Here is a 16,232-nt window from a genome sequence, read left to right as displayed (position 1 = left end):
ATCAGTTTATGTAGGTTTTAGACTCTGAGAGTTGATGAACCTTGTGTTGTGATACACGATGAAATACATTTACATCTGTGTGTTTAAGTAAACTAGTATGCTATAAATATGCATCACAGGTTTTTATTTTCAGCATACAGACTTTACAATTTGCTGATGGGAAAAAGTGGATTAAGCTTCAGTAAACTGTCAGTTTACTGGAAATCAAGCAAAACAAAACAAAAAAAATCCATTCCTTGTGTTGTTCTAGCACCTAGCTCTTCCTCTTCACCAGTTTCTGCCCAACAGCAATCTATTTAATGTTTCTAATGATTTTTGTACTACACAGTGAGAATTCTTTAAAATGAACCTAAATTTAGATGAAGTTCCAGGAGGACAGCTTCTGGGTTTTGTTGTGGTTTTTGTTGTTTGGTTTTTTTTCCTTCTTTTTTTCAAACTAACATTTACAAGGTAATGCAAAGGCAAAAACAAAAAAATGATTCTTCATGACCATAAAGTAGGGATAACGGCAAAGCACTTAACATACAGCAAATGAAAAAACAGACCATTTTCTTGGCAGTCCCTTTTCACCAGGATTACCCATACAGCAGTTAGGAAAAGCAGTGTGTTAATACCATCACCTGAATCCAGATCGGAGGATTTTTTCCAGTTGGTAGTTTCTTCTTCACTAGCGTTTTTCTCCTCCTCACTTGCCCTAACATCCTGCATATTGCTTTTGTTCTTCTTCTCATGCTCTTTCACATTACAGGACTTTTTGTGCAACACCACAGGCTTCTTGCCGGCAGACATAGGATGCTTCACCTGCATGGCGGAAGCCACTGGGATTCTACAAGGAGTCAGAGAGGTATGTTTTTCCTGCTGCACTTCACAGGCGATACTTCCATTTTGACTGAAGGTGGCCACCGGCAGCTTTTGTGACCCCTGCCCCTTAGGGGTGCTGGGGGATTTGTACAAGGCAACTTGAGGAGTGCTGGAAATGAGGCGTGTGGAAGGTAGCAACGCAGAAGAGGGAGTCGAGATGGTTGTGGTGGTGGTGGACAGCAGAGGGGCAGTGGTGGCTTTTGCACTGAGGGCTGGCAGGTGGCTGCTGAGCAAGGGGTACGTTCGATTGCTCAGATGAGCTATCCTCTGCTTTTTGCCCATGTGACGGACAGAAATGGGACTCGAATGCCGCTTCTGTAATAATTAAAAAAACACCAACAAACCAACCAAAAAAACACGATCAGAATTAAGTTTTGCTGCCGTTCTGCAAAAGGAGCATTTCTTAACAGGCAATTGTTGAAAACACACCTTCCCTAACAAGAGCTGTCAAACAAAGAAGTACTACAGCTAAATACATGGTGTATTACACCCCAGGTTTCTAATCTTATGACTTTGCAAGTTGCTCTTCAAATCTACAGATAAAAGTCTTTGGGAGAAAGATGCTCTCTACAGCAGCTCTACCAAAGGCGTCACCGAAATGAGGTCAGGTGGTTATCGCTCTTGACCTGGTGTTTCCAATCCCTGTTTGGAAACACCAGGTCAAGAGCCAGCCTTTGCTGTCACACAGCCACACAGCTGACTACAGCAGCCCCAAGAAGCATACGGCAGTGCGCTTACCAGGGTGTGTGAAGTGCAAAGCTGGTAAGAACACGTAAAGCCCCCGGTTCCCCTAAGCTGTCATCCCAGCTGTTCTCCAGCTGCAACGCTGGCTCACATCACCTTGCCTAGCAAACATATGCTGCTCAGGTTGATATATAAGCGGCAGCTTGGACCAGGAGTGCCAGACACAGCTCTGTGCCACCCTGCTGAAATAAATCCAGACTCTGTGTGTACAGAGGCAAGTGCACAGAGGTCGCTGGGACCTGTAGCATTTCATGCTCTGACTGGAAGAAAATCAGGGGGAAAAAACAGAGGTGTGCCCTCCCTCCTCCATTTAAATGTGGTTATCTCGGTGATAAAGGACTTTCTGTACCTCCCAGTTTATCCCTGTACACTGTGTGCACTGAAGTGTGCAGTTTTAGTCATAGAAGGTATCAAATTTCTCCTTAAAGTGATGCCTTTTAAGCAAAATCTTCCAAACTTCTTCTAAAAGCGTTTGCCTCATCCTCTTGTATTGATAGGAAAACAGGACATGTGCATTTTAAGTCTGAAAAGGCTGTGGGGAGGCAGATGTACCTGCTGATTCAGATCTGCCTTTTCATACCTGGGCTACCCTGAATCAAAACAGGTGCTTAAATGATGCCTATATGGAAAAATAATTAAAAACATATTCCTCCAAGTGGATCACCACTGTAATTTGTCTTTATTCTAGACCTTCCTAAGCTTTAAACAGTAGCACAAGGATGTTTGTGCATATTTTGTGTATTATTAACTACCATACCACAAAGAACCTTGAACACATACAGCCACGTAACAAAAACATACACGTCTTGTCTTTAGAAGACCTTCAGGCACATCAAGATAAACAAGTTATGTGGCAATACAAAACAGTTTTAAGTATTTAACCATAGTACAGGGTTGTGTAACAGTAACGGTAACCAAGAAGTTCAGCAGGTGAGTCGAATCTCTACAAGGCTTCTGCAAGGTCAACGTGCGATGCATGGTCGGTTGTGATTTAGGCCAAGGTGTTGGCTGTTCAAACATGACAGGGCTCATCTTGTTGTCAATTTGTTAAAGAGTTGAGATCAATTGATTTTATTGGATTGATTATCTGATTTTATAGAGTTATTTTATAGAATAGAAATATAGGAAGATAAAAATATATGTTGAAGAAAGTTATGATTATTTAGTAAAAGTAGTTGTGAGACCCTTTGTACATTTTGTACTAAGGCCAGAAGAATGGGTTGGAATCATTGTTGAAGCTTAAGTAATAATTTAGGGTTTGAAAGGTTTCTTTGTATCTAACTAGTCTTCTGTATATAGAAAGTATATTGAGATGTCAGAATGTAGGATTAATGGGAACTGGGGAGAGTCGACTGGAACAGCTTGTAGGTGCCTGCCAAGAAACTGTGAACTTTAGTAAAAGGTAATTCCGGCAGGGGGAGATCGCGACCACCGACTCATATACCACCTACCCAAATCGTACCCCAGACCCATTTCTGGACCTTTCTAAGCTTTATTGCGCAGAATCGGATATGGGAGGAGAATATGTTAATGATTATGGGGAAATGTTATGATTATGCATGAATAATTAATGAATATGTATGAATAAGTTCTATATATGGAATCTGTTTTTGGGACCTGGTGTGCGTTGATCGCGAGAGGACTCGCTCACGCACCCGGCCGTCAATAAAGAAGTGTCTGCTTATCTACATCACATTGGTGTCAATAAGTTCTTCATTCCGAGATTTCGGTAACAGTTTTGGCGACCCAGGTGGAACCTCGCTGAAGGAGACCGGAGGAGTCGGGGACCTGATCGGTTCCAGCCGGCACCGAGGATTTCTTGGGGATACCCATCGATCCCCGATCCGTAAGGCTCTTCGCGACGTTCCCTGGATATTTGGTAAGACACTTCTTTTTGTAATTGTAGTAAGTGGGTTGGAGTCCCACTAAAGTAAGTAAGTAAGTGCACTAGAGAAAGTGGGGGGGAGTCCCACTATAATAAGTGTATGGTAAGGAGTGGGTTAGAGTCCCACCAGTGGGTTGGAGTCCCACTGAGTAAGTCTACCTGTCAGACGTGGTGAAAGAGCTGCACAGGGTAAGACTAGGAGTCTGCCTGTCAGACGCGGCGAAAGCTGCGCAGGGTTGGACTAAAAGGATCCTTGTGGAAGTGGAAGCCTAGGCGTCTGCCCGTAAGACAAAAGTGAAAGCTATTGCAGGGTTGGACAAAAGTGTAGACAAGAGAAACTATATGCTATAGTGTTCTCTAAGGTAGTGCCTCTAACAAGAAGTTAGAAGAAGTTTTTGTGTTTGTGGTTTTGTGTTTGTGTATTAAGAAGAAAATTAAGAGGTATAATATTGTGTTATATGTTTGTTTAAAGTAACTGTTGGAAAGTGTGAGTGTGGCTGTAAGGGTGAGACGTGCAATTGAGCACGAAAGTGAGTGTGGAGTGTGGATCCGCGGATTGGAGTGACAGAGTTGAATAATTGTGTATTGTACGGTGAGAGATTATATCATGGCATCGAAGTTAACTCGGTTGTTTAAAAGTAAAAGCATGGGTAATCTTGCTGTAAATGACAAAATCCCGAAAAATTCTTTGTTGGGATGTTTATTGGCACATTGGGGAAATTTACAGGATGATCTGCAAAAGAGTCAGATTATTGAGTATTGTAATAATTTGAGTATTGTAAAAATTGGTGGCCTTTGTATATATTGGATGATCAGGAAAAGTGGCCCACGAATGGGACACTGAATTATAACACTATTTTGTAGTTAATGCTGTATTGTGAAAGAGAAGGGAAATGGAATAAAATGTCAGATGTGGATTTGTTTTTTTTATTTAAGACAAAGAAAGGATTGGCAGGATGAATGTAAGCTAACTATTAGAGATAATTTGGTAATGGCTATAACTTTTGATAATAAGAAAGTGGAAAAAAAATGTTTACATTGTGAGGTTGGGAGTGGATATAGGAGCAACATTTTTTTATTATATACCTGTAAAGGAAAAACTGGAACAAAAACAGGCCATTCCTGCAACCCCTAGATTTGAAATTTGGAAATAAGATAATTACACATGAATTTTTGTATGTATCAGAATGTCTGATATCCTTATTAGGAAGAGATTTGTTGTCTAAATTAAATGTAGATTGTTTTTGACGAAGGAGAACTTTTCTTGCAAATACCTGAGTCAAAAACGGGAGAAATCTTGATGATACAAGAAAAGGTAAAGGAACAAGAAATTCCACCGGAGGTGGATTTGGCAGTGATCCCTACTGTATGTGAGACAGATATTCCTGGCAAATCGAAACTAGCAGAACCAGTTAAAATAGATTTGAAGGAAGGTGCAGGTACAGTGAGAATTAAACAATATCCAATTAAACTGGAAGTGAGACAGGAATTGAAGAAATTGATTGATAAATTTTTGGAGTATAAAATTTTGGCAGGATGTGAATCTGAGTATAATATTCTTATTTTACCAGTCAGAAAACCTTCGGGTGAATATAGACTGGTGCAAGACTTGAGAGCAGTAAATCAAATAGTTAAGGACATTTATCCTGTAGTAGCAAACCCTTATACACTGTTAACAGCGTTAAGGGAGACTTATCAATGGTTTACAGTGCTTGATCTAAAAGATGCTTTCTTTTGTATACCTTTGGAAAAAGAAAGCAGAAAACTTTTTGCTTTTGAATGGGAAAATCCTCAAACCGGGCGAAAGATGCAGGTGACATGGACTAGATTACCCCAAGGATTTAAAAACAGTCCAACTATTTTTGGAAATCAATTAGCTAAAGAACTTGAAATCTGGAAACAGGATAAATCAAGACCTGGGCATTTACTATTACAATATGTGGATGACATATTGATTGCTGCAGAAGAAAGACTTAGCTGTATACAGGTGACTATTGACCTCTTGAATTTCCTGGGACTAAATGGGTACAAGGTATCCAGGAAGAAAGCCCAGATAGCCTGCCAGACTGTGATCTATCTCGGCTTTGAGATTTCAAAAGGACAACGACAATTAGGAAAAGATCGCAAAGAAGCTATTTGTGGTATACCTGAGCCGAGAAATATTCATGAACTCAGAGCATTTTTGGGAATGACTGGGTGGTGTCGCCTTTGGATCATGAACTATGGGCTAATAGCTAAACCGCTGTACGAGGCCCAAAAGAACTCTCCCTTTGTCTGGGACCCACCACAGCAAAAGGCTTTTGTAGAATTGAAACGTGCCTTAATGTCTGCACCTGCTTTGGGACTGCTGGATCTAACCAAAGATTTCCAGCTGTTTGTTCATGAAAGGCAACACCTGGCACTGAGAGTACTAACCCAGAAGATGGGAAGCTGGAAACGACCAGTCGGATACTTCTGTAAACAACTGGATGCAGTGAGTAAAGGGTGGCCAAACTGCCTTCGAGCAGTGGCAGCAACAGTGATGCTCATACAAGAAGCTCGGAAATTGATTTTGGGAAGAACAATAACAGTCTATGTCCCACACATGGTGATAACTGTTTTAGAACAGAAGGGGGGGCATTGGCTGTCCCCCAGCCGAATGATGAAGTACCAGGTGGTATTGACTGAACAGGATGATGTGATTCTAAAGACAACTAACCTGGTAAATCCTGCAGTGTTTTCAAGTTCCATACAGGAAGAAGGACAACTGGAACATGACTGCTTGGCTACCATCGAGTATGTTTATTCCAGTCGTGAGGATTTGAAAGACGTACCATTGGAGCAACCAGACTGGGAACTGTATACTGATGGAAGCAGCTTTATGGAACAAGGAGTCCGATACGCCGGATATGCGGTAACAACAGAGACTACAGTTATAGAAGCAGGAGCATTGGCGAGTACCACATCAGCACAAAAAGCAGAACTCATTGCTTTAATCCGGGCCTTAGAGATAAGCAAAGACAAAAAAGTAAATATCTGGACTGATTCAAAATATGCCTTTGGGTAGTGCATGTCCATGGAGCCTTGTGGAAAGAGAGGGGGTTGTTGTCCTCTCAAGGATCAAACATTAAGCATCAAACAGAAATTTTATAATTATTGCAAGCAGTTCAAAAACCAGATCAAGTAGCAATCATGCACTGTAAAGCACATCAGATTGGAAATATAAAAATAATAATTGGAAATAATTTAGCTGATAAAACAGCAAAGAAGTTAGCAAAGAGACAAACATCACAAATGGCAATAATTCCTTCTAAAACAGTAACCCTTCCTAGGGAAAAACAGAGATATTCAGAGGAAGATGACAAATTGGGTCAGTTATTAAATGCTAAGAAAAACTTAGCTGGATGGTGGATAATTCCTAATGGACAGGTAGTAATTCCCCCTCTTTTAATGAGAGAGCTAATTCAAGCAAAGCACCAAGAATGTCATTGGGGGGGCAGAAGCTTTAGTAACATCTTTACGAAAACAAGTGGTATCAGTTAAGATGTTGGGAATAGCTAAAATGATAACTGCAAAGTGTGAGGTATGTTTGAAAAATAATCCAATGATTAAGAAAAAGGTTCCAATGGGTAGACTGAAATCTGGTGTAGAACCTGGAGATTATTGGCAAGTAGATTTTTCAGAATTACCCAGACAAAATGGGTACCGGTACATTCTGGTAGGGGTTGATATTTTTACAGGATGGCCAGAAGCCCTTCCCTGTCGCACCACACAAGCAAAAAGAGGTTGTGAAGTGGTTATTACAAGAAATAATTTTGAGATTTGGAGTTCCTATTGGAATTTTTTCTGACAGAGGTCCACACTTTGTTGCTGAAGTAGTCCAAAGTGTTAGCAAAGTGTTGGGTATTAATTGGGATTTGTATGCGTCTTGGAGACCACAATTTAGTGGAAAAGTGGAGAGGATGAATCAAACTTTGAAATGACAAATAAGTAAAATTTGTCAAGAAACCAGTCTAAAGTGGCCTCAGGCACTTCCATTGGCATTATTATGAATCAGGGTACAGCCAAAGAGTGGAACCTCAGTCAGTCCTTACGAATTGTTATATGGAAAACCATATGAATCTCCAGAACCAAATCCAAATATACATGTAAAAAGAAAGCAGGATGTATATAACTATTTGCTTTCTCTAGGAAAAACTTTGGCTGCAATTCGGCGAGCAGTAATTTGGAATAGACCTTTATCCCTGGAAAATTCAGTGCATGATTTTCAACCAAGAGATTATGTCTATGTGAAGACCTGGACCTCTGAACCTTTGTAGGAACGTTGGAAAGGACCTTTCCAGATACTGTTAACCACTTTTACAGCTATCAAAATAGCAGAGTCGGAGGCTTGGATCCATTATACTCGAGTGAAGAAAGCACCTATTCCATGGAAGATTATCAACCGTGACCCAGAGACTTAAAAATTGACTTTGAAACATGTCTAGTTTTTTTATATCAGGTTATGATTGGTTTTTAGATTTTTTTGGTTGGTAATATTGGTGGGATCATGGGATGGCTTGGTGGACAGGAACAAAAGACAAATAGAAACAGAACAAGTGATTGACATTCCCAAACAAATGGCTGAGAAAAATTTGATGGTAGGATTGATTAAAGAATTTGCCAATTTATAAAACATCACGCAGATCACTGCTTGTTTGCCAATACCGAGGGCAGTAGGTGAATCTATTCCATGGGGAATCTTAACCATGAATTTGACCAAATTGGAATACAGAAATGAGACTGTGGATTGTAAACAAGAACCTAGAGAAACTTGGGAATTGCAAAAGGTTAAAGTTGGAGAAGAATCACCAGTATATTCAACTATGTGGGAATGTAAAGGACGATTTGTAGCTAAACCAGGATTAGAGGGAGATGTAGGGAACAAAGGATGGTGTTATTATCCTAAAATGGCTACAACAAACACCAGTGTATGGGTAACTGAGACAAAATGTGAGAAAAAGAACCGAACCCTACAGGAAAAGGAAATAGTTTGGGATTCAGTTTGGTCTATGACCTTATATTCCCATTTTCAGTATATGGCAGAAACTCTTTGGTGTTTTACATGGGAAGGAAAAGTTTTTTCAATATTACCCTGGGTCAACGATAGGTCAACTTCATTAGGAGAGAAGGAAGATAAAATAGTGCCATGGTGGAAATGTGAAAAAGTGTATGATTGCAGTAATGCAGACTTAGTAATCCAAAGAATTCCTCCGCTGGCCGCTGCTTTGAAATATGGTTGTTTTTGTTGAGGTCTTAAGAATACTCTCAATTTAACCAGTACTTTTACAGTCAGAAGAGGAACTTTGTTTAGTTGTAGAAAATCTACTATTCGAAGTCCTGGACATTTAATTTGGGCATTGAGTGATGGAACCTGGACAACTCATCTACCATTAGATGGTAAAGTGAAACAAATTACCTTAGGCATGCCAACATTGTGTCCAATTTGGAAGAAATCACCATTTAGAGGATCCCTAGAAAATTTAGAACTAAAACGAACAAAGAGATCCGAGACAAATGATGATAATTGGAATGAACCCTCTACAGGAGTGAAAATTGGTTGGGCACTTGCATCACTTTTAAATCCTATAGCATCATATAGGAACAGAGCATGGCTTTATAAGTTAACTGGTCAAGTGGAAAAATTAGCAAACGTTACTAAAAAGGGGTTTAAGGAATTGAACATGAAATTACAAGCGACTTCCAGAATGACTTTACAAAATAGAATGGCACTAGATTTGCTCCTACTTAAAGAACATGGAGTGTGTGGATATCTCAAGGATAAACTGGACCACTGTTGTATCCACATTCCAAATGTCACTCAGGATGTGGAACATGATCTGGACCTATTGGGAAAAATTGAAAAAGAAACTGAAAATATTCAAAAGGGTATGTCAGAAGATTGGCTTGGAAAAATTTTTAATAAATTAGGATGGAACTTGAGCTCTTGGATACAATCCATAATCAAAACTTTGTTTTTGTTATTGATTGTCTTTTTGATGATCATGTTAGTATATGCATGTTTGAAAAAACAGTTTATCAATAGGATTGCTGTCAATCGTATGATTATGAGAGAAGTGCCTACTAGTCCACCAAGATACAGCCCACCACCACCCAAATATGTTGAAACAAATGACATGTAAATAGTGTGAAAGTATTGAAATAATGATTTTCAACACTTTCAAAGGGGGGAAATGTTGTCGATTTGTTAAAGAGTTGAGATCAATTGATTTTATTGGTTTGATTATCTGATTTTATAGAGTTATTTTATAGAATAGAAATATAGGAAGATAAAAATATATGTTGAAGAAAGTTATGATTATTTAGTAAAAGTAGTTGTGAGACCCTTTGTACATTTTGTACTAAGGCCAGAAGAATGGGTTGGAATCATTGTTGAAGCTTAAGTAATAATTTAGGGTTTGAAAGGTTTCTTTGTATCTAACTAGTCTTCTGTATATAGAAAGTATATTGAGATGTCAGAATGTAGGATTAATGGGAGAGTCGACTGGAACAGCTTGTAGTTACCTGCCAAGAAACCGTGAACTTTAGTAAAAGGTAATTCCGGCAGGGGGAGATCGCGACCACCGACTCATATACCACCTACCCAAATCGTACCCCAGACCCATTTCTGGACCTTTCTAAGCTTTATTGCGCAGAATCGGATATGGGAGGAGAATATGTTAATGATTATGGGGAAATGTTATGATTATGCATGAATAATTAATGAATATGTATGAATAAGTTCTATATATGGAATCTGTTTTTGGGACCTGGTGTGCGTTGATCGCGAGAGGACTCGCTCACGCACCCGGCCGTCAATAAAGAAGTGTCTGCTTATCTACATCACATTGGTGTCGATAAGTTCTTCATTCCGAGATTTCGGTAACAATCTTTGTCAGAGATCTAAGTGTGTTTACAAAATACTGTGTAGAGAGCAATTGTTTATTTTCCCAAATATTTTAATAAACATTCTGAAATACAGAATGATAAATATAGCAGCCCTTAAGCTACGTGACTGTAAGGGCTTTGACATTTTGTCAAATCTCTCTGACAGTTCAAACCTCCCTCTATAAAAAAAATAAACCAATTAGAAATAAAAGTTTCAGTTTTTCATGTGTTAAAAACTGTTAGTGCTTCACAACTTTATATAGTGTTCTATAAAGTGTGATGAATCTTTATATAAAGTGTGCTAAATCTTAATACATTGTAAATAAAGTTAAACACACACACACCCCAAAACCATACCTGAGCAGTTGATTTATCATTGTTCTTAGAAGTTGCAGCAGAGACCGAATCGCTGCTGGTAGTGGTGGCGGTACTCTGAGGTGGATTTAACTTCCTGTAAGGATGACCCAACATCAGGTTACAAGCAGAAATGTCTATGTCATAGTTATTTCATTATAGGGAAGACAGACATTCATCTCCCAGAGAAAGTTTTTTAGAAGGCTATTTTCCTTCCCCTGGAAACTGAGCTTACTTCGAAAGTATTAACTCCAATGACTGTCTTTCTTCTTCAGTGTATCCAGGCCAATCTTTCTGAATGTCTTTAAATAAGTAATCCCTCAGAACGTAGCAGTTATCCTTTGGATTCAAGCTGGCTACCTACAGGCAGACATTTAAGAAAATAAACACTCATTATACCTAAATGCGAACTACAGAAATAAGACTGGTACTGCAAAGCTAAATCAAAGCTGAAAAGGCAATCATACACCAGTTTTCCAGGTTTGTCAGATGTGAAGATCAAAAGTGGCTCTCACGTAATGAGCACCAATTTAAAAAAAATGCAGCCCATTTGAGAGGTAGGAATTTGGATGTAAGAAAATCCCACACTGCTGCTGTATGAAACATACTCCATGAAAACCTCTCTCCTCACCATATTGTCTTTAATACAGCCAATACTATGCCAAAACTTTACATTAAGAGGCCTAGTTGTTTATTTATGTTTCTTTTTTTAACAACTGAAGAATGCTATCTCCACATACAAATTCAGATTTGTTCAACTGCAGGAGGAAACCTGCTGTTCTTTCGTTTTACACAGCTATACTGGGATGGCAGAGCAGACTATCCATGGAACAATGCATTTTTTCCATCATCCAATTAATGACCACAGTATGTCGTCATTTGGCTTGAGAAAGAAAAGCAATTCTGTTTAAAAGCCACACAAAAGCTTTCTACTGCACAGTGTTCTGCGATAACCCAACTAGCCCTGAACTACTTCAAGTACAAAGATTAATTATTTAATCTATGCCATTAGTTTTAAGCCATATCAAAGTTTTGCCAATTGGGGAAAAAAAGTAACTCTACTCATATCTAGCAAGTTACTTTTTGAAAACAAGGTTTAGTGCTAAAACATTTAAGGAGTGCTAAAAAAATTAAGGAGAAGCACTCTTAATTTTGCCGACACAGGATTCATTACAGCAAAGTATTGTCGCGAGAAGGCTGCGTGCATGCCTTGCTGTACACTTTTGAAAATAAAATGGGTTTATATCTTCCTCATAATCAAAAAGTTAAAATGAGTTAGTAAAACCCTGAGACTGCTGACCCCTAAAGTGGTGGTTTAGACTTCATCACTTGACACCTGTTCAGAGTTTCAGAGAAAACCTCAAAGAAAAGCTCTCCATTAATACAAAATGCCGAATAACTCGCCTTTTCACAGCTTTGCCTATTTTTTTCCTCCAAAACATGAAAAGTGATAAATACTAATTCATGTCTGTCTGTGTGTCTGTCTGTTCCCAGCTTAAAACTAACAAACAAACCAACCCAAAGTAACCAAGATACCCTGAAACAGTAATTCACTCATTAAAAAGAGAACGAAGGCTAGATTCTAAGAGAAGCAAATCTGTGTGTATTAGATCTTACCAAGTTCTGGCTGCTGCTTTTAGATCTGTATAAAAAAAACACACACACTCCTTCCCCCCCCCGCCTCCCTCCCCCCCCCCCCCCCCCCCCCCAAAAAAAAAAAAAAAAGCCCCAAACCCCCTAAACCCCCTTATTACGAAGCTGGAAAAAAGAGTCAGCAAGGCTTTTCAGGGTTTAGTGCTGCTAACACAACCATTTCTGAGTGCAAACCAACAGCCTGGGGTAGTCTACTCCACATAAAGGGAACAGACTCCAAGAAAGTGTCCTTAAATGTTGCCAAGAGAAACAGGACACAAAGTTTTTGCACCTTTTACCCTCTTGAGAACTGATCTTTTGGAATTTTATAATTGACTTAATAAATTGACTGCTTCAATCTGTATGTAAGAACACGGATCTCATTCAATTGTGTATGTCTTCAGGGTAAAAAAACCACTATTGCACCGTGTAAACAAAGCAACAACACTTGACATATTCAAGGAATGAGTTTTTAAAGTTCAGTGTAGGATCAAAGCTGCATAAATGTAGAATTTTACTCACTTTAATAGGTTCTAAAACACTTCTTTCCCTTGATAAATGAGAAATATTCCTTCTTTATATATTAATTCATGCACAGTTCAGCCACAGTCTACTGATACAGCAAATATTTAAAAAGTAAGGGAGAAGTCACTGCCATCTTATACATCAAAAAGCCTTTTCTGAACGGTTGTTGTAGAAAATTACTAAGTGATGCTCTCAAACACACAGCTTAAAACTTTCACCTGTACCACATTATAGGCTTACCAATACAACACTATAAGCTTACCAATAATTTTGATGGATGTGATAAAGAAATACAAGTGGAACTTAATGGAGCACTGGAAAAGTCACTGAATATAAAAAAAGGTTTAAAGTAAGATAAAGACAAAATCCACATGACACCAAAGAAAGGCTATGCTCAAAATCGGACCATCACCACCCATTTCATTTATGATTTGGCTGTAACACCCTTCCCTGCATCACAATTCTAACAGATCCCAAGAGAAGCCAAGTACCTTTACAGGTCACCAGCTACATTCAATTGAAATTCTAACCTATGCAATTACCAAACTTCTCTCCTCATAAACTTGTCACAAGAAATGTTAAATACTATGACAAACTACTTCACAGAATTGAGAGTACATGTGGTCAGTTTCTCTCAATTGAGCAGCTGAACAGTCCAAGTAAGAGCGAGGAAAAACTAAGACGTCAGGACGAACAGAGCTAGAAATAGTTAATTGTTGCCTGCCATTCTAGCAAAACAAAACCACTCCACAATTTTTTTAATTTGCCCTTCCCCTCATCATGCTGACTTGCAGTCTGGGGCATCTGTGTAAAGGTTACTGAAAAACTTAAAAACAGGGACCATTACCCAAGTTGTTTATTATTTTCTAATTTAAACACTGGAGTAACACAGCTCAAAACTACAATTAAAAGAATAGCAGGAGGGAAAAACTGCTGGCACAAACTCTGTGACCTCACCTGCTGGAGGATAATTCCAAGGGAATTCCTGTCCTTTTGGTTGACACCATCTCGCTGCAAGCGAGCAAGTAGCTCTGGTTTCTTGTAATTCTTCAGTGCCAGTAAGTGAACCACCCTGTCCCTGTATGGTCTGTGGGAAACACTACTGTGTTTTTGAGACCTCCGTGATGTTTTGCCGCAGTTTGTGGATGTCACTTTATTCCGCACTAGCACAGGACTTGAACCACACCGTATTAGTTTTTTGATCGGTACTCTTCTACCTAAAGTAAGGGTTAAGGAAAAAAAAAAAAAAAAAGTAAGAAAAAAACAGGGTGACATGGGAGGTTAGGAGAAGACAAGAAAGTTGATTTAAAAGAATTTACCAAACTAGATAAACTCTAAAAACTATTTAGATAGCATTTCAAGATCTATAAGAATACAGGTAGTAAAGATACATCAAGATAGACATTAACAAATACCCAATATTAAAAAATGCTAGTAAACGAGGGATACTAGTAAGAAGACTTTATTGATTAATTATATAGATGGTGCTGTTACTATTTTTCCAGTTTATAAGCTCAAGCACTGATACCGAAAATTTGGCATTTTTTTAGAAGTGCACTGTAAAGTGTGATGCAAAAGTCTTCCATATCATTAAAAGATTCCCCACTGATGTCTAGGGAGACCAAGTCTAAACCTTTAGCTGCATCACTGCTTAAAGAAACTACCAACACTTGGTGTTAATCACTTGACTTACCATAAGTTACCCCACATTTTAAGCTGAAATATTCCCCATTTAATTAATAAGCCCAGGTTTGTCAGAAACAATACACCAAAAATTCAACAGTTCTTGGGAGCCAGGCCAGAGAAGTTTTAAAACACAGCCTGCACAGCACTTTGGATCATACTCTACAAAAAATACACAACCCATCTTTCTCAGCTGGAGGAACAATGCAAGTGTTTGCCAGTGATGCGTTCAGAATTTTACAGTAATTCCACCCAACCTGAATCTCGGTTTTCCAGTGTTTTTAAACTGGAAACTTTTGTTTTCAACTCCCTTGTTTTTAAACTCCTCTGTATTTTTAGTCAGCATTTGCTGTTGGACAGAAAAAAAAAAAATCAGAATACTACAGAACATTATTCTAGTAAATACTGTTAGCAGTCCAGCAGAGGATGTGACAGAAACCAGGCATTTTTCTGAAATCAACAGCTCATGTTTGGTACATGAGGGAGCCTTAATGAGTACTGATGACACAATCTGGAGCTTGCTTTCTTCTATCAGAAACACAGAGACTGAGCTGTGCTTACGTACTGCTTGTCCTCTGGAATAGCAAAAATTTGTTTCCATCTTGCAGTGGAGGCCAAATCTTTCCCACCTCAACTGCTCCCCCAGAGTCTGTCCTTCTGGGTTCCAAGAACAAATCCAATCATGCAAACACACACAAAATTTTTTTACAACAGTACGAACTTGCCAGTCTATTAAACACATTACAAACTTTCTGACAAGGTAAATTCAATGTAGATACACACCCCTCCTCCACAGATGATACTGTAAGCATTTAAATCAGCATTAGCAAGTGTGAAAAGCAAAGTCTTTCACATTAAGCTTATGAATTTGCATATAAGACCTTCTCAATGTTAAATTTTTTAGATTACAAATTAAGGTTAATAGTTTAGCACAGTATTCAGGGACTCAAAACTGCTGTTACACAAAGAAAGCATTAGCTAGTAAACCAGAGAATTTAGGTGCGTGGGGTGGTAAAACCCCTTAGCTCAATGGCCAAAATTTCAAACAGTCAAGCAATATGGAACAAGGAAGGACTGGCAGGTTTCTGGGAGTGAAAAATAGTGTCTGAACGCAGCAACAGGAGATGCAAACCTGTCACATGAGAGGCAAGCTACGTACAACCAAGACCTTACCCAAGGTAACAACCACTTTACCCAAGAATATGCTCAAAAGACAAACTACTGCATTTAAAAATCTTACAGACATCTAGTAGAAAATGAAATACAACCATACCTAGAAATGGTCCACCAGCTTTAATGACCTTTAGATTTCTGTTGCATGACTCCTCTTCTACCTGGGTTAAGCGTGCTTTAGTCGTCTGATAGGAATCACTAGTTGCACGCATGGTGATTTTATTCTGTGTAACTCCCAGGCTAGTGAGTTTTGAGTCTCCGGAACTATAAAAACATTGAAAAAGGTTAAGCCCAAGCACTAGTTCAGGTTTATAAATATGGTTGTATCAGGAACTTTAAAACCTGTCTTTATAGGTGAAGAAAAACATTTTCAGGTTCTGACAGCTAGCTAGGGCACACATATATTTCAAATTGTCTCTACACGTCCAAATTGCATCAGTTTTGCCAGCAGTGCACCCCAACTAACAGC

The 16,232-nt window shown here is 38.8% G+C and overlaps 1 protein-coding gene across 1 annotated transcript in view; it reads right to left on the bottom strand.

Annotated features, from left to right (window-relative positions):
- Nucleotides 1-16,232, bottom strand: part of ELL2 (elongation factor for RNA polymerase II 2) — a 55,243-nt gene that overhangs the window by 12,243 nt on the left and 26,768 nt on the right. The window contains exons 4-8 of the mRNA XM_080371073.1: nucleotides 15,785-16,027; nucleotides 13,865-14,189; nucleotides 10,986-11,110; nucleotides 10,754-10,847; nucleotides 580-1,176 (exon numbers count right to left, since the gene is read on the bottom strand). Of these exons, the coding sequence (XP_080227199.1) occupies nucleotides 580-1,176; nucleotides 10,754-10,847; nucleotides 10,986-11,110; nucleotides 13,865-14,189; nucleotides 15,785-16,027 (1,384 nt within the window). The remainder of the gene's footprint in view (nucleotides 1-579; nucleotides 1,177-10,753; nucleotides 10,848-10,985; nucleotides 11,111-13,864; nucleotides 14,190-15,784; nucleotides 16,028-16,232) is intronic.

This window comes from Falco punctatus (genome assembly GCF_963210335.1).
Source record: "Falco punctatus genome assembly, chromosome: Z".
Taxonomy (NCBI): Eukaryota; Metazoa; Chordata; class Aves; order Falconiformes; family Falconidae; genus Falco; species Falco punctatus.
This window is presented reverse-complemented; position numbering and strand designations above follow the sequence as displayed.